Source organism: Mastomys coucha, unplaced genomic scaffold (genome assembly GCF_008632895.1).
Source record: "Mastomys coucha isolate ucsf_1 unplaced genomic scaffold, UCSF_Mcou_1 pScaffold13, whole genome shotgun sequence".
Classification (NCBI taxonomy): domain Eukaryota; kingdom Metazoa; phylum Chordata; class Mammalia; order Rodentia; family Muridae; genus Mastomys; species Mastomys coucha.
In genome coordinates this window covers 17,547,562-17,572,499 of record NW_022196895.1, presented here as the reverse complement: position 1 = coordinate 17,572,499, position 24,938 = coordinate 17,547,562, and the positions used below count along the sequence as shown (strand labels likewise).

Below are 24,938 nucleotides of genomic sequence, written 5' to 3'. Positions count from 1 at the left end.
ATAGTCTATAAAGGAAAATGTCAGGTTCTTCACAACCCCTAACTCAGCTGAGAAGTCTCCACTGGAAGACGGGGCTTTCAGAGAAGAGGGAGAAACAGAATTCTGTGTGCTACACTGCAATCTGGGGACAGTCCTTTCAGAAGCTGACCCTACGCCTGTGTGGAGTTTTAAAGGGAACGTTAGCAATGAGCAATAGTGCAATTCTGAAAAGGGCATTTTGATTTGTCCTCAAACCCAGCACTCTAAGACTGGGAAGCATTCCCTTTGTCTTCTGCCCCCTTCCCTTCTATATCAAATGCTGATTTTGAAAAACAGCCTTATATCAAACAACTTTTATAATACTTATTTTTATTGTTATAATATTTTATAAATTTTAAGGAATATGACAAAAAAAGATATTGTAGGTATTGAAGAGGGGTCTCTGGGAGGAGTAGCAGTAAAAAAGGGAAACAAGAATGTGATTTAATTCTATTTATATAAATGTTTTTAAATGTTAACAAATTCAGATAAATTGAAATCATGTAACTTTTTTAATCATAATGCAATAAAAGTTTTTAAAAAAAGAAAAAATATTAAAGAATTTTTAAATTTAAAAAAAGAAAAAAAAGAAAAACAGCTTTAAGTTTTCTTTCCACAAATAAAGAATGGGAGAGGGGGAGCATTTATTCCGTTTCATTGTGATCGCATTCTTTCTCCCACTCAGCCACCTGTAGCCAGTCGAGTATGTTTATTAAGCCTTGTCTCTCTGCAGTGCTTTTGAAGGTGATTTCTGTGCGCATATTTTTAGGTATGGTATAGGTGCATGCTGCATATGATATCTGTGTGCATGTGTATGTGAGGACATACTTGGAGGCCAGAGGAGGACTTTGGGCATCTTCCCAGTCAGCCTCAACCTTGTTCCCTTGAGACAGGATCTCTCAGTAAACCTGGTGTTAGTTTTTTCAGCTAGGCTACCTGGCCAGACAGCTCCACCAATCCTCCTATCTACACGCAATCCCCCACTCCCAGCGATGAGGTAAGGGTCTCCCAGTCATACCCAACCTTCTCCATGGGCTCTGGGATCCAAATGCAGGTCCTCGCCATGCACCCCAGCCCTCAAGTATTTTTAATTTATGTAAATTGGATAGTGTTTTAAATCTCGTATTTCTTTTTCATTCAGCAAGATCCAGCCTTGCTTCAGATCCATCTTTTGTGGTATGTTTGTACCCTGCAGTACAACATCATGATGAACAACATCATGCTGTAGTGACAGTCCCTTATAGGCTGTCCTCGACATAGCCTTTATACTTAAACATAGCAGTAGAATTGCTGGGCGTTACATACACAATTTAGCCATAATTTCCATTTACAATCACATTACTTTCTGCATATTCTGAAACTTTGAGACCATCATCACCATCAAAATAACAAATAACTTAGCCTCATGACTGAGTCTTAGCGTTCTACCCCCAGTAGGACATTGTGTCATGTGGACTAATAATTGATATTTTCTATGATACGATGTAAACAGAATCATACTTTGTGTGTTAATTTGTACTTGACTTTTTATTATAGCTTTTAAAATATTATGAATTCTGAAGGTAGCCTTCTGAACAATCCCAGATACTTTAAATGTTTTTATCTTTCTTTTAAAAAAAAAATTAAAGTTCAAAATGAAAAAAAAAGTTGATTCCTTTTGATGATATCAGAAATTACAGTGTGAAGTATATCACTATAAATCTTTCAAAATTTTCCTAGTAATTTCTATTCATTAAAAGCCTGATCTTACATTAGAAACAAGAGTATTGCTTTTTATTTTCAGATGTGGTGATGCTTAACTATAATCCTAGCACTCAGGAGACTGGGCCAGCCTGGACTACACAGTCAAACGAAGAAGGGAAGTTGGGGGAGGAGAGGAAGGGAAACAGAAGGAACAAGAGGATTTTTGCTTGTATTGCATCTGTTCAGATTGGGTCCTCTCTGAAGGCGTCCCCCCACTCCGGCCTTGTTGATCCCATCAGACAGCCTGCCAGCAGCCCAGTTTACATAATAGCCCTCCTTGGACGGAATATTTTAAGGAGTCCTGTCCTCCACACGAACTACAGCCTGTTTAACATGGAACAGGGTCAACCTGAAAGGCACCAGAAAATGCCCAGTAAGCTAGTTCTCTGCAGAACAAAAGTGGAGGCATTTGGAGGAAAATGAAATATTGGAGCAAGAACAGGGGCAGTTCATGAGCAAAGAGTAAAGCAGAGGGGCTGTTCTCTGGTGAGGAGGGTGATGGGGAAGCTGCTTGCTGCTGTGGAGGGGTGGGGGCAGAGGAAAGTATGTATGCAGAAGCATTTGGGTTAACGATGCACTTTCAAGAAAGTGAAATTGCAAGCCAGCAGAGTAGCCCCAGAGCTGTTCAGGTCTCCGATCCATCCTTCCTTCCTTCCTTCCTTCCTCCCTCTCTCCCTCCCTTCCTTCCTTTATTTCTTTCTTTCTTTCTCTCTTCCTTTCTTTCCTTCTTTTTTCTTTCTTTCTTAATTTCTTTTTTCAATAATTTATTTATTCACTTTTTATCCCAATGGAAGCCCCCCTCCTCCTCTCCCCCCAGTCCCACCCTTACAAACCACCCCCCTTTCTCTTCAGAGAAGGGGAAGCCGCCCCCTTGGTTAAAAAAAAAAAAAGAAAAAAAGCATTTCTCCAAGATGAAGAGGCTTTCTATAATCTAGGGTCTTGTCATCTTAATGATTTTTAAGGCTTCTTTCTACAACTATGATTGACTCTTAATCAGCATAGGAGCCTAGTCCACAGTCAGTGGGTCACAAATATACTTTAAGCATGAGACCCTTGGATTTGAATTGCTCTTCTCCAGGTGCACAGAGAGTTTAGTTGGCAGCTGGTCATCAAAACAGATTATACTTGGTGTGGTTTCCCCCAATCTCTATCTCTTCCAGAACCAATAAGGCCAAGAACCGCCCTAAATCCCTCCTAAGGTTCTTTCTCTCAACTCTCCTCTGTCCATTTAACCTCCAACTGTGTCATTTCTTTGTCTATGTCAAATTCACAAAACTTTTCGATGTCTTGTATTCTGCAGTAACTTCTCCAGGATCAATGTCAAGAGCTTGGACCTTTCTTGTAGCATAAGCAAGGCTACAAGAACAGCATGGTTACTTCTGTTCCCACTGATAACACACATGCCTCCATCCCACACTGTGGCCCCACACTGACGAATGCATCCGTTCACCGAGCTCTTGTGCCACTGTACTCTGTCAGATAAGCTAGTCAGCCTAGTAAGTGTAACATCAGTATTTCCAACCTGTATTATGCAACCAGGGAACAAATGTGTCTATAAAGTTAGGACTTAACCAAAAACCCACTGCGGGTGAAGAGGCCAGGATTTGACTACAGCAGTCCACACATTCTCTGCTGTGCAGAGATGAATAGTTGCAGGGATAGCCAGAAACCGATCCTGTGCTGAGCCAAGAGAATATGCCCGACTAATAGCGACTTTCCACATCTATGCCTTAGCAAATGAAGCACCTGCCTTGCCATGATTTTTATAGAACAATTTGGGAGAGATTTCCCATGCTCCCCTACCCTGACATGTACATACCCTCCCTGTTATCAGCATCCCATACCGTAACAGAGTGGTTGTCAGGATTGATGAACCTACCTTGGCACATCATCATCCAAAGTCCATAGTTCACTTTAGGGTTTCTCTTGGTAGTGGACAGCCTCTGTCCTTGGACAGATCATATTAACCAGTAACCAGCACCACCATTCTCTCATGCAGAGTGCTGTCACTGCCTGGCCCCTGCATTGCCTTCTTCACCCCTGTCCCCACAGGTCATTTACCCTGTGTACGGTATGGCCTTTTCAGAATGTCATGGGGTTGTAATCATATGCCACATACCTTTTCACGTTGGCATCTCTCACACAGTAGCATGGATTTAACGTTCTTCCATGTCTTTTCAGAGCTACAGCACATTACTCTTCCCACCTAGGGAATTTGGTGGAAACGTATCCTCTCTCTCTCCAGAAACACAACACAGGGCCTGTGCAATATGTTTTTACTTTGTTGTTGCTATATTTTAGTGGCCGGAGCCCATGAAGGGTATGCTTTGCAGTGTGTTTTTGAGACCCACCGTGTGTCTGTACATGGAGTTTTAATCACTCCAGTTTTGGCATAGAGTTTGAAAACTAGATCTTCTATAACCGGGGCATTTTCCCCCTAATGAGAACCACAGCATGAGCAGCTGTTTGTCTCACTGTCTCTCCTCTGTGGTCCCACCGGTGTGTGGGAGTTCACTGTTGGCTGGGGGAAGAACGAGCGAGCCAGCAAGAAGCCAAGAGTGGGGTCAAGTTTCAATAGAGGAAAAAATGATGGAATACTAAAATCCCTGTGTGTTCCTCACCACCCTCACTCTCCGGTCATAATGCTGGCTTTCTGCTTCCCTTTTAAACATTTTCCTAAGGCGTGGAGGAAAAGCATGTGTCATACAAACTCCAAGATGTCTACACAGATCCACACTCATGCTTTCATTTTTGCCTGTCAATGTACAGTGACAGTGTAGCTTGAACACCTGCCTGTGTAGTACACACCCACATTTTGTCTGTCTGTCTGTGCTTATGTGGTGTTTTGTCTCTTCACATGAGTAGAAGTGGTGTATATTTGTATATACTGTCTTTTTTCTTATATTGATTTCTATGTCCTGTTTTCATTTTTTAATGTCTCTTCTCCTAATTTTCTGATTACCTTTGTTTTCCCCTTCACTTTTCATACAATCCAACTAAAATTACCAAAAAAAAAAAAAAAAAAAAAATGCTTTATATTGGGTACTCTTGATTTTTATGTAGATAATAGGTCATTTTGTTATATTTCTCTTTTTTTAAGAACCCAGCCCAAATAAAGTTGATTTTGATATATTGGAACCTACTTTTTTAATATATGTTTTTGCTTTTTTAGTAGAAGCAGCTGCTCCATTCAGGTTGCACCAGCCACTGTGCCAGACATTATAAATGAGTGGCTGGTTCTACCTTTACAGAAAGGGGTCAGTCCCAGTCACGCCATGGGCCTTCTGTGCTTCAGTTGCCTATAGCATACTTACATGAAGTGTGGCCTAATCCTTTACCCAATTCCAGGTCACTTTGGGGATTAAATGAGACAATCTGAGTAGACTTTCAAATTTTCTCAAAGACAGTTCATTGACTAAATTAATGCTAGTGATGCCTCTGGCTAACAGCTTTATATTCTTCCAGCAGGAGGTGAGGCACCTACCTTAGCCTACCAATCTCATCCCCAGGAGCATTGCTAGCAACAGCAGATTTGGGTCAGAACAGAGCTACAATCCCGGATTTACTCCTGACTCACCCAGACCAAAGCAAATTCTTTAATCTCTACAGGCTCCATGTCCCTGCCAGTAGTTCAATGTCTAATTATCCCGCCTGTTGAAGAGGATGTCTGCCCAGTCTCACTGTACGGAAGTGTCCTGAGGTAGTTCTGATGCAGAGGTCGGGCCTTCTTCCCAAAGCTGATAGTCTCTTAAGAAGCCACTCAGAGGGGTGTGATTCTCTAATTCTATGTCTGGGTTAGCACGGGCACATTTTGACTGCAGAGTAAAGCCAGATCATGAAAGGTACTTAGAGATTAGAGAGCTGTTATATTTGTATTGTCGTTTACTGACGGGTGTTTATGGAATGCTCTGATTCTCAAAGGACATGGGTGTAGGTTGGAGTGCATGTCACGGTGTAAAATGTAGTGATGGAAGGGGAAGGATGGAGGTGGGATTAACAGTGGAAGCCTTAATATCCTTATAAAATGATGTAGGAAGCCAAACAGATGCAGTGAGCACTGAGGACAGAGAAACTCCAGGAAAAGAGCGTGAGAGAGTTAGAGTGGACCAGAACTCAGTACAAGAGGGATGAAGACAGTGTTGAGATCCCACTGTGAAGGGTTGGCAGCCATATTCAGCTATAAAATCATATTAGGTCCAACCTTTTACTGGAACATTTTTCCTAGACATTTTCTAGTAATACTGAAGAAACAAAAGACCAATGACATACTATACAAAATACAATTTTTCCTTTAAAAAGAAAAGCAAGGGAAGCCATTTTCAGAGTTATAGACTAGCCTGACTCATTGAAACATCTGTCCTAGAATTACACTGTAATCATGCAGCTGTAAATCCAGGTAGACCTAGGTTCACTCAAAGCTGGAATATCACAGTGGAAAGTGATCGTCTGAGTTGACCCATGAAAGAAGCTTAAGAAATTATTTACAATAATCTATTTTTGCCTCATGTCTTTCTGAGTTGTTTTTTGACTAGTGATTTCTTTCTGCATTGTTTTAATTCCTCTTCTTGGCAGGGACATGGGCCTTTGTATGAAGATCCATCCTTTTCTTTGACTGTAAGGATCTTTGTCCTCTTAACCCCAAACCACAGCCTTAGGAACTAACTAGACCAAATACAGAGAATCCAAGTTAGAATGGGAAATGCCATCTTGTAAACATCTCAAGCTTGTTTTTAGTGTGTGTGTGTGTGTGTGTGTGTGTGTGTGTGTGTGTGTGTGTGTGTGTGTGTGTGTGTGTGTGTGTGTGTGGTGCATGCTGCATGCTTATGTCCATGTTTGAGTGTGTATGTGTGTACAGGTACATGAACATGCATGGGCATGTGGAGGCCACTGGATGTCTCCTTCAATCTCTCGCTACCTTATTGTAAAGTCAAGGTCTCATAGTATCTCTGGAGCTTTCTGGTTCACCTAGATTGGATGGCCAGTGAGCCAGGGACACTCCTGCCCTACTTTCCACAGCATGGGGATTACAGGCACACACTGACGGATACACTGCTCATTTATATAGACCCTGGGGTGTAGGCTAGCTCTTAATGCTTGTGCAGCAAGCACTTCATAGCCTGAGCCATCTCCCTAGCCCACTTTTATTTTTAAAATTATGATCAGCACAAAGTTCTTGAAAGTAAGAAAATTGATTTTTAAATCTCCAAGATATGAAATAGTAATTACTTTGAAAATAATTGTATTATGTTTTGTAATAAAAGTATAGTTAAAACCCCAGTGAGAGAGTTAATTGATGAGCTTTAATGGTTTGCCAGTAAACTACTAGGCAAAACATGAGGTTAGCAGAGTGTGAGTGGGCACAAATTTGTACTTTGACAGGGGGAAGAATTAAAACATACTTGCCCTTTAGCCTAGTAAGTTCTCCTTTAGGCATCTTCCCACCAGTGTGTCCTTGGACTAAACACTCAGAACCTTCAGTATGAGAACACTGACTGACATCACTGTGGCTACAAAATACTGGAATAAGCCTGACACCAGTCAGGAGGACGCTGTTTAAGTTGGTGATAGCATATGTTGGAGTCAGACTCTGTGTAGCTCTTCCAAAGAACGAGGCAGCCAAACTGTCTGTATGGAATGCTGTTCAGTGTTTGGGGAGGACTTGGTGAGGATGTAAGTGAATGAACTTCCACCATTGGTAGAAGCAGACACATGCATGGAAACGAGTTAGCCACTGGTGAGGACAGGAACAGGTGTGTCTCTCCTGGCAGTCCTGTTCTTCATTCCACCCTAGGAAGGCTCAAACCTCCATCTACATGCAGATAAAAACACAGGAGTTCTCCACTGGGGAACTCCAATGGGGGAAGTGCCCCAATGGTTCAAAGGTTCCGATATTTGAACCATTTAAATTAGTTGTAGTTTTGTGCCTGAATCCCAGTATCAGGGAGACAGAGGCAGGAAGAGCAAGAGGCCACAGTCATCTTTATAGCAAATGAGTCTAGTAAGCATGAGATCTTGTCTCCAAGATGAATCTGTTAACCAACTAAAAAGCATTTCTGCACGATGCTCTTAAGCTCATCCAACTTAATGCTGGTAGTCTGTCTCTGAAAGGCATGAGAGAAGAAAAGTTGGCCCACTCCCTGTTCCAAAGGCACCTACTGCTTTATGCCAGTGCGGCAACCTTCACTGAAGAACACAGACCTGTCCCTTCCTAGCACTGTAGACATCCAGGGCTCTCTTTGCTTAGCCTTGCTTTGGGTCATACGAACCTTCTTAGACTGTGCTTGTTTTCTAGTGTGTTGCTGGGACTCCTCCACTGTTCTCTGCTTTATCCTTCTGGGATGGTCTCTGCTCTTTAACTCTTCCTACAGCAGGGGTGGACATCAGTAGGATGTTGTTCACATGAGTTATGGTCCCATGATGGATACTACAAGCCTCTGGTCTTACCTTGCTTTTTGTTTATACACATTAAGTGTAGCTCTGTCCCTACAGAATGGCAAGCAGTGTTTAAAAAGTGCTGTAAAAATAAAATCTTTACCCCTGGCCATGCTCGCTGCCACAGTCATAGGGACCCGTGCATGGAGTATGGGCCTCAGTGGGCGCAGAATGAGCTCTAGCTAATAGTTACCCTGTAGCTTCCAGCCAGGGGCAAGTTAGGCTAGCACACTCTGCTCCTCTCAGTCTCCCTGCTTCAGCTTGCACTCCCGCACCCTCCCCGTAAGGAACAAGCTTTGCTTCTCTTTTGCATGTCTGGCACAACCTTCCCCTGTAAGGAAAGGACAGTTATAGGATAGCCCCTTGGTATTATGGGGGAGCTAGAACTTAGATGTCAAGGGGAGGGCTTGGGGCCTCTTGGTTATGCTACAAAATACTGGAATAATAAATACTTAGTTATGCTTAATATAGTATGCACTGTAAAGTTCATCTACTATGTCCGCCTTGAGGGACATGTAAAAAAATGACTCTTTTCTAAGTGACACTTAACTCCTAGTCAACATGTTAATTAGGAAATGGAGTTTTAGAAACAACACATGGGAAAAAAGCTTGAGTCTTTGTTTCTAAACATCGTATTAGAATCATTTAAACTCTTGTCAATGAGCGTGTCATTGGTGTTGGATTAGTTTCTGGGAGTTTCAGGGTACCACAGATGGACCAGGTCTCACAATGGAGACGTTTTATGAGATCATCAAAGCTGTTGAAAGACAATGCAGCTTCCTCCGTCTCTAAGAACGGAGCTTGACAGTAACATCTCGGAACAGATGTTTCCACAGCCTCCACATGTTTTTATTTGGTGGCACAAAAGATTGTGTTATTCATGAAATGGTCTGTTAGAGAATTAGTTCCCCTGAGTGGGGGTCGTGGGAATATGTGTTGTATAAATTGATTTTACTTTTGGCAGGAGACCGGCTCTTTACTTAGCCAGTCCACAAGGTTAGGCTTCAAGAAGATCTGATTTTCAGGCCACAGAATCAGAGAGGATGTAGCAATGACATGGCCTAGCTCTTCCTCAAAGTGTGTCAGGTTAACTAGTCAGAGACCATCATACCATTCATAAAAAAGTAGAAGCCGAGTAAAGCCACAGGACCCTGCTCTTGTAAAGCACTGGCAGAAGCTGGGTGTTCCTGTGGCTGGCTACGTACATCATCATCCCAATACCAGCCCACTTCTGCAACTCACGGATGTTGATTTTTAGATAGCCATTTAAAGGGAAAACTGCCATTCTGAGATGCTGGCTGTGTAGGATGTGGTTTCAGGGTCTCCCGGGAGACGTTCGTGTGGCTGCTCAGTCATGTAGACTAAGAGAGCTGGTCATTTTCACTTCTGATGTCTTATTTTGCAACTGTCCTGGTCTGTACTTTCTACACAGTCCAGCAGGACAGACGTCAGCAGACAGTTCCAAGGGCTACCTCTGACCTGCCGCCTGCGTTTGTAAGCATGGGCAGATGGGATCCCAGCAGCTCTAGTTCATTGTACATTTTCTGTGGCTGCTTTTACATTCCGTCACCAGAAGCCACTTAGCTAGTGAAACCTAAAATATTTACAGAAAAGTGTGCCAACCCTTGCAATAGGAAGTTACATACATACTGTGACTCAGCCCATGAAGAAGACATTTGATCCGTACACTCAGGTGACCGAGACAAAATGATCACAGGGCCAGCCTGGCCTACACAGCAAGACTCTGCCTCAAAAAATAACACCAAAGAAGAAAGGGAGGCATATGTATGGTTTTAGTAATTTAGATTTTGAAGTCATTTGGAGAATATAAGAACTATAAATAATAGTAGCATATCCTAACACAGGAGAGGAATTAAGATATACACAGACAAACATGAAAACCAAAATCTTACAGAATGATCTGAAAAGCATTCTAAGATGAAAATAATCTTTTCTGATGTGTAGTGTGTTCCAGTGATAAGAGCTATCCTGTACTTACCTGTTGCTGTATTTGTTTCTCTCTCGTCTGTATTAAGTTCCCAAAGCCATAAGGAATTTCAAAAAGGACTGAGTATAGTGTTGCACTATAGAGCACTGGCCTCGCATACAGGAGGCCCTGGGCTCAATTCTGAGAAAAGCATATACACAGCCCTTATTTAAAAAACAAAAACAAAAACAAAACAATATCAGGTATCATGGCAAATGGGTGGGGTAGGGGGGAAAGAAGGAAGGAAAAGAAGGAAGAAAGGATGGAAGAAAGAAAATAAGGAAGGAAGGGAAGAGAGAGAGAGAATAAATGATGTAAACCTCCTTATTTCATGAGCCAAATAGTCTACTGTGTCAAGATATAAAACATGCATTGGATTTCAGAGATTTAATGCAACAGCTAGGGAGATGACTTAGTTACTGAAGTGCTTGGAGGACCTGACTGCAATCCCCAGAACACACATAGAGACAGTGGATTATGTGGTGCATGCTTGTAACCCCAGTGCTGAGAAGCAGGGATGGAAGCTTGCTGACCAGGCAGCCATACCTTGTTGGTGAACCCCAGGTTGCAGTAGTAGATCCTGTCTCAAACAAGGTGGATGGTACCAGAGCACACCAAGGGTTGTCTTCTGGCCTTCATCCAAGTACACATACACACACACACACACACACACACACACACACACACACACACACAATGAACATGAAACAACCTTGTAATGGTTTTGTTTTTTTCAGTCTAGGACTACAGACAAATCTGCTGCTAAAACTGATTTCACCTTTCTTTTTTACCTTTTATTAGTGTGGCTACTAGAAAAGTGTACATAACTCATCTTAGGCAGCTGCTAGCCACTTAATGAGTATGTGAGCTATATACAGGGCCCACCTCACCTTAACAAAAGTTTCCTAAAACACTGATCACAGATTCTAATCAACTCTAATGATAGATCTGAGCAGAGGACATTTGCAGATTTTCATCAAACTGTTTCCTGATAGCTTGATTCATACTTGGCTTCCAATTCTGTAACTTCTTATTCATATAATACTTTACAAAATATAAATCACCACTCCAGGTAGTTGGGAATATTGGCAGATATCTGAAGTCTCTGTCAGATGTTCTGTCATCACAGTCAAGTAAATACACATTTTAACCCCCACAGGCAAGTGCTTTGGCCTCACTCATCTCCTAACAGAGACTGTCCTATCTCAGTGTGAAAGATATTTAGGTTGTATCAATCTATTCCTTGGCTGGGCTGGCTCCTGAAAAGTAACCTTGAGCTTGTCTAGAGCATCCAAGTGATGCTTTTAAGTGGGTCATTCTCCTTTGTGGCTTTTGAACTAATTCCCTCCAGAGTCACAACTTCATCCCCATCAGAAACATGGATGTCACTACATCTCCAGTGTCTCTCTGCCTTCCACCCCAAGATCTTTGGTGTCTTTCCTAACCAAAAGGTCTAAGAACAGGCGTAGGTTCACTCCTTTGCATATACCCTGACTCCTTCCTCTTGCCTCACTCCCCATATTCACTGGTGACTTCATAACCATGCAGAGTCTAATTCTAAATCTCTGCATACTTGGCACCAGCTCCTGTGCGCTCTCTGGGTTCGGTTTTAATTCTTAGCCAGGTTCGTCCAGGGGTGACTTAATGTTGCTCAGCAGTCACATCACATCAGAGTTCTCTGTGGGCACCTGAAAATCTTCTCTTTAACCTCCATTGCTTCCTCTTTCAACCTTGTTCTAACTGACAGCTTTTCTCCACCTCTGGCTGGAAAACTTGAGTCAGGAAGAGAGTCAGGTCCAGCTCGTGAAGCTGCCCTGGCTGCAGTGGAAGGTGGGCTGCCCCGGCTGCAGTGGAAGGTGGGCTGCCCCGGCTGCAATGGAAGGTGGGCTGCCCTGGCTGCAGTAGAAGGTGGGCTGCCCTGGCTGCAGTGGAAGGTGGGCTGCCCTGGCTGCAGTGGAAGGTGGGCTGCCCTGGCTGCAGTGGAAGGTGGGCTGCCCTGGCTGCAGTGGAAGGTGGGCTGCCCTGGCTGCAGTGGAAGGTGGGCTGCCCTGGCTGCAGTGGAAGGTGGGCTGCCCCGGCTGCAGTGGAAGGTGGGCTGCCTCGGCTGCAGTGGCCCCTCCTTCTGATGACTCTGGGCTTCACCCAGCCCTGTTTCTAGTCTAGTTTAAATACTAACTTCAAAAAATTAGTTCTGCCATGGCACAGGGCCTTAGTTTTAGAAAGTAATGGGTGTGTTGTTATAATTAAATGACAAGAAAATGTACTGCTGAAAACAAAATAAGCAACTGCTCCTAGCAGGCTATGTTTTCCCTTGGAGGTCTAATGACACGCAGGCCCTGAAAATAAACTCTGAATCTGAGCAAAAAAAAAAAAAAAAGATAAAATGCAGTTTGTTTCCATTTTCACACTGAGATTCAAAGTTTCTTTAGATTCTAGCTGAATGAAACCTTCAGGTGGTCATCCTTTTTAACATGCTGATGAACAGAGAAGAGCTGGCGTAGAGAAGGCGGTGTTGTCACCGTGGTGCCAGCTGTCCAGCCTAAGCATCTCACATCTCTCTGCTTACTGTGTGTTTTAGGACAATTCAAGCTGCTGGAACAAGACCGAGATATAAAGGAGCCGGTGCAATATTTCAACAGTGTGGAAGAAGTGGCCAAAGCATTTCCTGAACGTGTGTACGTCATGGAGGAAATTACATTCAACGTGAAGGTAGCTCTGAAGAATCAACTGTTTACCCCTCACTGGGACATTCCAGTGTATAACCCACTAGGTGTGCACATGCGTGCCTCCTAGGAACATTCCGTCCATCCTCTTAGTTAGATCTGAAACACTATCAGTGGTAGAGCCGACCTGACTCCTAGCAACACACATTACTTATTACCACGATGTTTATTAGAACTTGAAACTGTTAATTTCAGAAGAAAGATTCCTGTGTTATCTCTTTTTCTCATGGCTCACACAAATACTAACAAAAAAACAATTTAAGGAAAGAGGGGTTAATTTCTCTCACAGTTCAGGGGTTCAGCCCCATCAGAGTGGGGAGCTCACAGCAGCAGGAGCTCAAGGCAGCTGGCCTCATTACATCACACTTAGGAGGCTGCAAGAGCCACGCTCTGCTGTTTAGCACGCTTTCTTCTTTTTTATTCAGTCTGGGATCCCAGAACATGGGTTAGCTTCAGTTAATCCAGCCTAGAAACTCCCTCACAGACAAGGCCAGAATCTTGTCCCCTAGCTGATTTTTATCCTGTCATGTTCATGGTCAATTGTAAACATCACAATTCCTAAGCAAATAAAAGACGTTTTTAACTTGAACTTCCTCCTCTAGTCGATAACGGCTATTTCACCAAGGCATCTGATAGGCTGTGATACAGAAGCAGAAGACCTACAGTGAACCAAATATCCACATTTTGTTTTTAAAATACATCAAAGAGGGAGGAGAGCTTGCTTCTGGCACCCACACTGAGATCAGCACACATTCATCCTCTGTGAACTATTTCAGGTGTGCAGAGAAATCTGGTGTTTGGAGTCGATGTACTTCCACATATGAGCCCACTCCCCTTGGCCAGACTCTCTAAGGGATCCAGTTGGACTCTTCACATGCCTGTTCCATTTTGTTATCAATACCCAGTCACATCACACTTACGAAGCGTCCACGTTGAAAGGATTTCCTGTTTATCATCTTTTACACAGGAAGTACAACTAAGTCAGATTCTATGAACAGGCCAAAAGTCAGGAGTCAGCAGACCCGTTTCTTAGAAATACGTTCTCTCTGAACTGCAGGCTACATGAATGGTTGGCTCAATACAGTGTCAGTGTCTCTCCCCAGACCCCTCAGGAAGCACAGACCAGGTAACTCCCAACAGAACAAGTGCCATGACGATGGCTAGGGCAAGGCATTTGTCCCCCACTTCTGAAAGGCATCCACTGTGGTCTGCTTTCTGTTATTAGAGTTAGCGAGATTCTGTACTGTATAAAATCTTCTCCTGAATATGTTTTACCTATATATAAAAGTTTGGATTTTTTTTTAATTCCTCCAGTACCCCAGTGTATAAGGCATCAAGACAGCCAGCCTTCATTTCCACGTTCTGTTTTTAAACTTACTAAGATTCATTAATTCATAGAATATTAAATCTAGGGGGTGGTTGTTGCTTGATTTTGTTTTTGAAGTTTTGAGAGGTTTGGAGATTAAAATTGGGGCTCCAAGCTCACAAGTTGACTGCTGTCACTGGACTGCTCCAGGAAGCTGAACTGGACTTCCTGAGTGTTTGGACAAGTCTCAACTTTCCCCTTAAAACTTTTGGTTAATGCTAGCTAAATGAAAAAAGTAAAAATCAAGCTAATACTTTTGGATTCTTTTCTAAAAGTATTTTATCTCCTAAGTGGTGGCAAATCAGGCGTAAAAATGTCTTATGACTCTTGAGGTTAACATTCCGGTTTTGGCCACATGTTGTTCATGTAAAATATTTTGAGACAGGATCTTACTATATAGCCCCAGTTCGCCTGGAACTCACTATGTAGTTCAGGCTGGCCTCAAACTCACAGAGATCCACCTGCCTGGGATTTAAAGGTGTGGACCATACACGCCTTTAATACAATAGTTTCAAAGATGTCTCTCTAGAAGCCTTTTACATGTTTGTAGTAAATCATTAAATACAGACTGGGGAGTTGGCTTCGCCAGAAATATGCTTCCTGTGTAAGCGTAAGGACCTGAGCTTGATCTCCAGCAGCAATGTAAAAGCTGGACAGGACTAGCCATGCCAGTCATGCTAGAGCTGAGAGGCCAGCAGGAGGATCTCAGGCCTTGCTGCCCAGCCACCCCAGCCAATGGGTGATTTCCAGGTCCAGTGAGAGATCTTGGCTCAAAAATACAAGGTTGGGAATTGTAGAGGAAGATAATCAGCTTTGACCTCGTACACACATACACACACATACACACACACACACACATACTCACATACACACACACACACATACCACACATTCTCACACACACACACTACACATTCACACACATACATACACACTCACCACACACACACAGAACACACTCACATGAGCATGCATAAACATACAAAGCAACAACAACAACAACAATAATAGTAATAATAAGAATAAGAATAAGAATAAGAATAAGAATAAGAATGTGTGACAAAGTTGCTGCTTACAAGTCTGAGGCCACAGGTTAGTGTATGAAACGTGAGCTTAGAACATCCAGAGATTAGTGGGTTTGGATTGCGTTCCATGCTTGTAAATATCAATATTTTATAACAGTTACTTATTCTTTACAGAGGTTTAAGAGCTATCACCTCCAGTTTGCATCAATCACTAAAATATTCACTTTCCTTCAAAGAAACATTGATAGAGAGAGCTTGGGAAATTTGTATAATGACATACCCAGAACTCTGTGTGCTTAGCGAATCCACTCCAAGTGATTGAACTGGGGACAGACACCGTTGCTGGAGTGTTGACTGAAGTTCAGTGCTGGGAACCATGGTCTTTAACTGAAAAGAAACATAATATTGGTGTTCTCTGCAGACTAGAGAGGTTTTTAAAAAAAAAAAAAAAGCCATGTTTGGTTCTTATATCCCCTGGAGAAAGACTATCTACTCTTAGACAGAACTGTTTTCCAAGAGACAGATTTTGAGGTGGAGGGATGTGTTTTTTATAAATTTAAACCTACAGAGAAAAATTTCACCTACATATAAAATTTTATTTTCCAATTCAAAAATGGCATAGGTCCTCAATGGCCAAAGCACTTGCCAGAGTTCAGATTCCTAGAACCTCCGTAAATACCAGGTGGGCATGGCAGCTCACTTGTGATTCCAACCTCAGAAGGCAGAGACAGTTGATCCTCGGCAAGCTGATTAATGAGACTAGCCATGTTGGTGAGACCTGGGTTTGACTGAGAGTTCCTGGCTTAGTGAACAGGTAGAAGAATGGTCATGGATGATTCTTGATATCAGACTCAGGCCCCCACATGCACGTGTGTATGTGTGTATGCATGCTTGCATACACACATGTGAAAATAGAAAAGAAATACCATAAAATAGGTCAATGGGATACATTATTGAAATTTTGTAGTTATAAATTCATGACTAACTGGCTTCGTAATTGTTAAAAGACATGCATATTTACATGTATGCATAAAGATGCATATTGAGTCCAAAATTGAAATGAATTGTAATAATTTGAAGTAATACCAACGTACTAACATCATAGCAACTCAGGGTTGGCAATAAAGCTCAGTAGTAGAGTTCTTACCTAGCATGTGTTAGGCCCTAAGTTTACTCCTCATCACTGCAAGAATAATAAACCAAAATAACAGCAAACTTAATTAAATTAAGTACAGCGGAGAGTGTCAAGGCCATCTACACTTACTTCAAAATGAAGTGTCTTCGTTTCATTTTACACTTTATGCAGGGTCTTAGGATGCAGCCCAGGCTGGTTGTGCACTCACAGGAATCCTCCTACCTCAGCTGCCTCAGTGTGGGAGCTACCACACTCACCAAGATTTCTTCTAGCCTAAAATTAATAAAGAAAACATGTCCTTAAAACATTGATACATTAAAGATTACTGCCCTGATGGCCCCAGCATTGGTGAACTGCACAAAATGAATTCTTATATAGTATTTAAGTGACACTCCTACCGTCTGTTCAGGAGTGTCCTCAATGAGTATTCAGGGGCCCATCTTCATGGAGACAGCCCAGTAGGAAAGGAGGACAATAAATAAATGTTTATCCTAATTCCAAGCCATACAGATCTTGAGCTTGGAGAAAGACTGGAGTTGGGGCGCACATGTGTGGTGCCTCACCTTTGGACAATATTTGGAAGTCTGGGTCTAGGTACGTTAGCCTGCAGCAGCCATTCTCAGTGGTAGATGATTTTGTTCTGGGCACACTGGCTATGTCTATGTGTAACTTTGTCATGATTATGGGGTGGAGGAAGTTCCTAGCACCTGTAGTTTGGGGCACTGGCCTTCATGCACACAGGCACACACACATACCTAAAAGGTAAAAATAAATCTTTATTTTTTTTTTAAATAGCCACACAACTCTGTTCATACTATCTGTCTCTCTTTAAATAAAGCTACCATGATCAGAAGACCTATGAGGCTGTGGACTTAGAGCTGAGTTCAGCCTCATCCCCGGAGAGTAAGTGTAACTACAGACACAGTGCGTCCTCACCCCACCCCACCCGAGCTCCCAGTATCTTTCCCCGCACTGCAGGAGTGAGACTGCCACCCTAGTACATGCTGCGAGAGTTAAGTGAAGCTGTGGTCCAATCCTGTTTAAGTGTCTGGTGTGGGAGTTACTGAGCCATGGGCTGTGGGAAGGCCACCTGTTTCCATATTGTTGTATGGAGCACACCTTGTCTGTCTCCATGTTGGCTGTGCCTTCTTTCACCCTGGCAGCAGAGCAGGAGAGACTACAGCTCCCAGAATCCTCAAGGAAGTGTGCCAGGGCCTGATGCAGAACTTTCAATCATGCTAAGTTGTTCCTCACTTTAAATGGATCCCCCTCCCACTATTGCCCTTCCACTTTAATACCTCGTACCCATTGTCTTCATTAAGCACTCCACATAGAGAAGCTAGATTTTTGTCACTGAGTCAAAATTACCCCTTTATTCCAATATCTTTAGGGGACATTACGCTAATAGCTAGTGAATTATTTGAAATGTCTTCAGCCTTTCAAACTCAGCCCAGTGCTGATGAGAAATTTTCCCACGCATGCATTCTTGCCATCAAAATAATGACTAACCAATTAGGTTTTAATTCACGTCCTGTCCTTGTTACAGCAACTGAGGGTGGGGGCGGCTTTGATTTAGCATTGGATCTGAGCTCTCCTGTCTTCACTGCTGCCCCAAAAGCTGGGAAGTGAATGCCTTCAGGTTGGGGGGGCGGGGGGCGGCACTGCTGCTCTAGACTGGACGCTGTCATACTGCATTCTCCAGTCAGTCAGGTTCAGTCAGGTTCGGCTTTCAACTCTCTCACCAGACATTCCCCAGATGAAAAATAGCAAGTTCGCATTGTCTGAAGAAAGGAAAGTGAAATTAGGTCAGCTGTGGACAGTCTCCTCTTGTACTTGCCTAGACCTCATAGAAGGACATTCTGATTATTGGGTTTGGGACTTGCTATATCAAAAGTGTCTTAGGTAGGGTTTCTACTGCTATGATAAAATACCATAACCAAAACCAGCTTGAGCTATGACAGCTGCCAAGCAGATAAATAATCAATAGTCCTATAAGCTGCAAAGCCTATGAATCATACATACAGTGACTAACATGGCAAGCTATCCACAATAGTGTAATAGTGGCATGTATGTCTTGGTGGTGACTAACAGTTGTCTAAATGAACTAAAGACCCACTCAGTGGGATGGAGGGAATGAATGCTTGATTCTATAAACTTAGCCAAGTACCCTTGGCTAGAGAGGTCATAGACCTTCAAGGAGAAATCTACACTACATTTCTCCAAAATCAGTATAGTTTTTAACTGTATTCTTTATACTTATCCTTATATCCACAGATAAATATAACTCTTCATCCCTCATTAAAGAAGCTTTTTTTTTTTCCTTTGAGCAGACAGAGCCTACCACAGATGTGCAACTGGTCAAAACACAGAGAATAAAGGAGTCAAAGGTGTGTCCGGCACCAATTGGTACATCTACAATACAGTTCCTACACCTAAGGCCCAGGGGAGCATGGACAAGGAGGCAGAAAGACTGTAAGAGCCAGAACACTAGGGTACTTACTATAAGATAGTCTACAAGGGGCAAGGGAAGTATTTATTTCTCCCTATAGTTTATAAGGGAAGCAATACAAGGACTCAAGGCAGAAACCTAGAGGCAGGAGCTGACACAGAGCCATGAAGGAGTGCTGCTTCCTGACTTGCTCCCCACGGCTTGTTCACACCATCTAGGTTCACCAGCCCAGGGTTGGTGCTATCCACAGTAAGGTAAGATGGGCCCTCCCACACCAATCATCAGTCAAGAAAATGCGCCTCAGACTTGCCTACAGACATATCTTATAGAGACAGTTTCTCAATTCAGAATCCCTCCCTACATAGGTTACTATGTCAGGATGACAAACTAGCCAGGACAGGTCATTGCCAAGCCACAGAAGATAAGGGTCTCAGGATCTCTGGTTTTCATAAAGGTACAAATAATGATGATTCAAGTACACGTGGTGCTAGATGTGGTTGTAGTGTTTGCTGTGATAGAATCAGGGTGATCAGGTCAAGCTGAGTAGCGTCCAGCACCTCACATTTGTGGTCCTTCCTCCTGTCCAGCTGCAATGGTGTGTGTTTGATCAACAGCTGGGCATCCCCTGCCCTCACTAAAATGATCCACTCTGGGTAGTCCCCATTCCCTCACTAAAACAGAAAGTGGATCAACTGCACAAGCTACTAGGATTACGGAAAGTATGCTCAGACTTCCGTGGGAATGACCCATTCTGCCCCAGATACTGTGTTCAATTTTATCTTCCACGTAGAATGGGAACGTGCAATATTTCTCCTTCTGTACCCAGTTTATCTGACTTAGCATAGTGTTCTGAATTGTCTGTGTTGTCAGAGGTGGCATTCTTTCCTTTTCTCTTAGTTCTGAGTGATAAGCCGTCCAGGGGTGTAGGTAATAATCATGTAAGACTCACAGGCATTAACATCATTTCTTGATACTGATAACTGTGCTCAAGAACTCAATATTAGTCATAAACAATCCAACAGGACAAGAGTTTGAGTTTTTGTGACCGTTGATTTTAGATCTAGAGGGGCCTCTAGAAAGGACCTAGTCCTGTTTTTTTTTTTTTTTTTTTTTTTTTTTTTTTTTTTTTTTTTTTTTTGTTTTGTTTTGTTTTGTTTTTTTTTAGCAAATAAAACAAAACAAAACAAAACAAAAATCCTAAAAAGCAAACGACTTAGCAGCCTTCAGAGAATCACACAGTCAGTGAAGTCTAGAATGGATTGCAGGGCCCAGCCCAGCCCAGCCTCCCTTCTGCTCTGCCACATTCCATCTGTGTGCTTGAGGTAGGTCAAGATTGTAATCTGAGCATACTTTCCATTGTCCCAATAGCCTGTGCAACTGATCCATTTTCTTTTTTAAAATGCAAATAGGCTAGCTATGGCAGGACACACCTGTAATCCCAGGCAAATTAGGTAGAGACAGCCAGTGTACCCAGTGAGGCAGGCCGAGTTCAGGTCACCCTTGGCTACCTAGTGAGTTTGAGGGAAACCCTGGTTGTCACTTCATTTTGTTTTTGGAGTATATAGTTCAGTGCTAGCCACTGTTCTTAATTTAAAATGACACTCCAGGTTTCTGACTTGATAATTCAGAGACCTAATCTCCTTGTGTTTTAAGTATCTAATAATGTCAGTGAGAGGATTCTTCCTAGGATTCTTCAAAATAGACTAGAGCTGGTTTGCTCCAGCCTTTTTCTCTAGAATCTCAGAGCCTAGGCAATGTAGACAGCCGGCATTCAGGGTAGCTGTGAATTTTAACAGAGTACTTTCCTTTCAGTCTCTGTATTAGCCTTTTCTGCCATTTAAAGAGAGTACTTGGGGAAGTGTAAGCTTCCCTTGGTCTCCTCTAAAATCTATTGATCCTCTCTTGATATGTATGTGATACTTTCTACGTCTGATCTGCTGGGCTGGGAATCGGGAGCCACATTGGACCGTGTTCTGATTAGCACAGAAGACCACAGAGTGCCACACCTTCCTGGTGGTCACTGAGAGCCTCTTCAACACACAGATAGTGGAGAGGATCGGTGGCGATGCAATGCGTGCAAGCAAAGTTTTGTCCGGTAGAGAGAAGAAATTTTAAGATAGCTAGTAAATCTTAAACACAGCCAGTTTTTGCTTGCCAGTTTTAAAAGTCACATGGTTTCCTTAGAATGAGTCAGATGTTGTATATCGTGGAGACTCGTGGAGGATGATCAGCTGGGTACAATGTGGGTATGATTATCTTAGTGTCTGAAGACCACTCGGTGCTTTTTTTAGTTTGCTGAGGCTTTGTAAACTCCTGAGAAACTACCAGGTGGCAGGTTGTCTGCCAAGCCATGCCGTCATCACTGAGTCAGTGCCATTGTGCCTGCCATCCCCTGCCTATTGCTTGTTTTAGACACACACACACACACACACACACACACACACACACAGGATCAACACTTATCTCAACTCTTAAAGCTCTAGTTTTTTTTCCATTTTTCCAGAGGACAATTATATTTGTAGTTTAGGATATCAAACATTGTGTAGTTAGCACATATGTTAAATACACATATCTATGAGATTGATTGTTGCTCTTGAGAACGGGAGTTTCTTTTTTTATTTTACAACAATAATTTTATTGAAGCAAAAGGTTAACTTCAAAGGACCCCATCTCCATTGTCACTATTAACAGATCTTTTCTTTTTTTTAAAGATTTATTTATTATTATAAATACGTACACTGTAGCTGTCTTCAGACACACCAGAAGAGGGCGTCAGATTTCATTACAGGTGGTTGCGAGCCACCATGTGGTTGCTGGGATTTGAACTCATGACCTTCAGAAGAGCAGTCAGTGCTCTTACCCACTGAGCTATCTCACCAGCCCCCCCCCCTTTTTTTAACAGATCTTGTAGAAGCTTCAAGTTAAACTGACTGTCTTGTAGTGGGTATTCCTGTTACATTGTTTGATTACTAGAGACACATTACATACTGCCCAGAGAGGAGGGGGCTGGAAAATGCATATGTATCTGTGCCTGGGTGTACTCACATCCAAAGTTTTACATCAATAGCTTAGAATGACTTGGGGTATTAATTCTGAGTGGCATTATGAGCAGTAAAAGCCTGATCGTTTCCTGGATTAGACCTATTAGAGTTGTTTAGATAACACACTTTGAATTACTTCCTCTCAGGAAACATTGAAGCTGGAAATGTTAACCAGGCTCACATACCAAAGCACTTAGACAGAGCACGTTGTTTCTTTTGCAGTTTAAAAAAAAAGAGAGAGAGAGAGAGAGAGAGAGAGAGAGAACTTTTTTTTTTAAGGAAAAAAATTAGACAAATAAATCACGTGCGTGGAAACCTAAGAAGACTGTCAGACTCAATGGCCAGAGGAAGAGCATTTCTCTGTGAGATTCCTCATCTGTCCCTGACAGCAACCACAGGATTGGTCTGTCTGTTGGAATCATAACTTATGCAGGGCTAATTGCCAGCATTGATGGTGACATCAGATCTGGCGGCACAGAAATGCAGTACTCACATACGTTCTGCATTTTATTTGTGGAAGGAAAACTGACTTACTGAGCATGCAGACACAGTGCGGGCTGAAGTGTACCCAGGTAGTGACATTTACTAAGGAAAGTTTACTCTGATTAACTGTGCACGTCCTGTCTGCCTCTGGTCTCGGAAGCTGGCTGACATCCTCTTTCGGTGCATTTCATGGATGGCATTTCACTTGACCTATAATTTCCTCCCTCTAGAAAGTGTGTGTTTATAAAGGTAGGTCAGAAAAAAGGTAGAAACAACAACTTAATTGCATAGGAAGGAATATATGCCTTACAAATTTGGGGTTTGGTTCCAAGGTAGAATGCTTGCCTAGCATACACAAAGTACTGGGTTCAGACTTGGGGGAGAGAAGGGTTTTTTATCTCTTCATGTTTGAGGAGCATTACTGATTCTCTGAATACTAACTGAAGATGGTTTGTTACCCAAGTGAAAGAGAAACAGACACTGAGACTCAAAATCAAGAGCACCACATCTTCAGAATCCCTGAGTGTTCCAAACAAGATTACAGTGAGAAGGAAGCATGTCGATCAAACTGAGAGCCATCTGTTCTGAATCAGGACATGTCAACTCATTTCCTTTGATATATGTCTGAGCTGATGGATTGGCTCTCTTCTAATACTGTTTTATTACAAGTTAACACGTTCAATAAAAACTTGAGCTCTATGCAATACAGGGAAGAGGATAATGCTTAGAGATAGTGGTTTGGGCTTGAAAACAGTAGTGGATGAAGCCTTCCCAGTATGGAAACACAGGGATATAAATGGTACGTGTGATAGATAAGTCAGGTGCTCTTGAAAAAAGGAACGACACTGTTGCCTTTGTTGATTGAGTACCTCCCCATGCAAAAAGCTGTTCTTCATGTGTCTTCATTTATCCAACAGAAGAAATACAGATGAAAGGGCACTAAAAAATTAAATGCTTTGTCTAGAGTCACTCACTGTTTCAGACAGGGCTCGCGCTCAGCTTATTGTTCATGGTTGTATCAGCTAGTAGTACTGTACCAATCACATTCCAAACACCATGGTCCCTTCCAGGACTGGCAACACTTTTGTGAAAAAAGAACATGACACATATTGTAGAGTTGACAAATCATTTAGCTGCACATACTTGATGCTGCTTGTCAGGAGAAAGCAGCCCGGACTGACATAAATGATGGATGTGACAGTGTCCTCATAAAATGAGACAGTGGGCTGGATTTCCACCATGAACTGTGCTTTGCTGATCTTTGATCTGCATACGTGGTTGTAAATTTAACTAAAGGCTAGTTGAAATTAAAAGCCCTGTGTGTGTGTGTGTGTCTGTGTGTGTTAAAAGTCAAATTAATGGTGGATAGTTCCTGAGACCAAAGTCAAGAAAATAGGGTGACTAAAGCACCAAAGCTACAGAGCCTATAGAAAAAGAAAGTTGAGGCTGGAGAGAGGACTCAGTATGTCGTGTGTGCTATGCAAGCATGAAGAAACTGAACTTGATCCCTAGCACTCATTTAAAAGGCCAGATGTAATAGCACATGCTGTACTCCAAGCTATGGAGAGACAGACACACAAGGACCCCTGGGGCTTGTTGGCCAGCAGGCCTACAGTCTACTGGTAAGCCTCAGGTACCAATGAAAGCCCCTGTCTACAAAAAAATAGGGACCTCCTAAGGAACAACACCTGAAGCTGACCTCAGGTCCTGAAATGCATGACCACACATACATGTGCACCTGTTGGCATACACACATATACATGGGCACAGTCATGGCACAATCACATCTTCATTAGCAGAAGCTTAGTACTGGGATCACAGGGCCTCTGTTGTGTGCAGCTCCTTGAACAGTCAGAAAGTATTCTAACTATTCAAATGAATATTCCTACCCTACTCCATCGTAGAAGCTGGGAATCAATCCACTTAGGGCAGGTGAATACAGTTAGATACAAATCTTTAGAACATAATAATCCTTCTATGAGTCACCCAAAGTGGACTTTAAACCCCTGCATGAAGCACCATTAAAATAAGCGTGTTGGCATCACGTATTTACAAATGACTCCTCTGGAAAACTCTGCTTCGCCATGGAAACCCCAGAGCTGTTTATCTTTTATGGTACTAATGTTGACGGACAGATTGCTTACTCCAGAGATTAAAATTACATAGAGATGACTTGTAATGATGACAGGTTATTTACAGAGATGTCTCTGCCTAGTCTTTTTAAATGCACACTGGCATTTTCTACTTGGGAAGCAGTATGAGCTTCATTCACCACTTCTGCCAGACACTTTTTATTGGCAAAGGAAAAGTTCAGTTGCGATAAACATTAAGCCTTATATCCAGACCTGATAGAGACAGACTAATAAAACTGTAGGCCATTCTCCCCTGGGACTGAGTTATAAACCATAAGGCAAACGTTATCGAAGGGAACTGTGCAGTATTATCATGGGTGTACCACCAGGATGTAGAAACTATCTCAAGCTTATAGTCATTTTAAAATTTGGAAATCTATTGCTGGAATCATAAAGCAGGGGAC

The 24,938-nt window shown here is 42.5% G+C and overlaps 1 protein-coding gene and 1 long non-coding RNA gene across 3 annotated transcripts in view; one reads left to right on the top strand and one right to left on the bottom strand.

Annotated features, from left to right (window-relative positions):
* The window catches only part of Garem1 (GRB2 associated regulator of MAPK1 subtype 1), a 176,820-nt gene that overhangs the window by 120,516 nt on the left and 31,366 nt on the right, over positions 1-24,938 (top strand). For both annotated transcript variants that reach the window (XM_031365066.1, XM_031365065.1), the window contains exon 3: positions 12,759-12,889. In XM_031365066.1, coding sequence (XP_031220926.1) covers positions 12,759-12,889 — 131 coding nt within the window. The remainder of the gene's footprint in view (positions 1-12,758; positions 12,890-24,938) is intronic.
* The window catches only part of LOC116086894, a 51,472-nt gene that overhangs the window by 19,145 nt on the left and 7,389 nt on the right, over positions 1-24,938 (bottom strand). The window contains exons 2-3 of the long non-coding RNA XR_004117176.1: positions 16,559-16,702; positions 15,575-15,681 (exon numbers count right to left, since the gene is read on the bottom strand). This is a non-coding gene — a long non-coding RNA (uncharacterized LOC116086894). The remainder of the gene's footprint in view (positions 1-15,574; positions 15,682-16,558; positions 16,703-24,938) is intronic.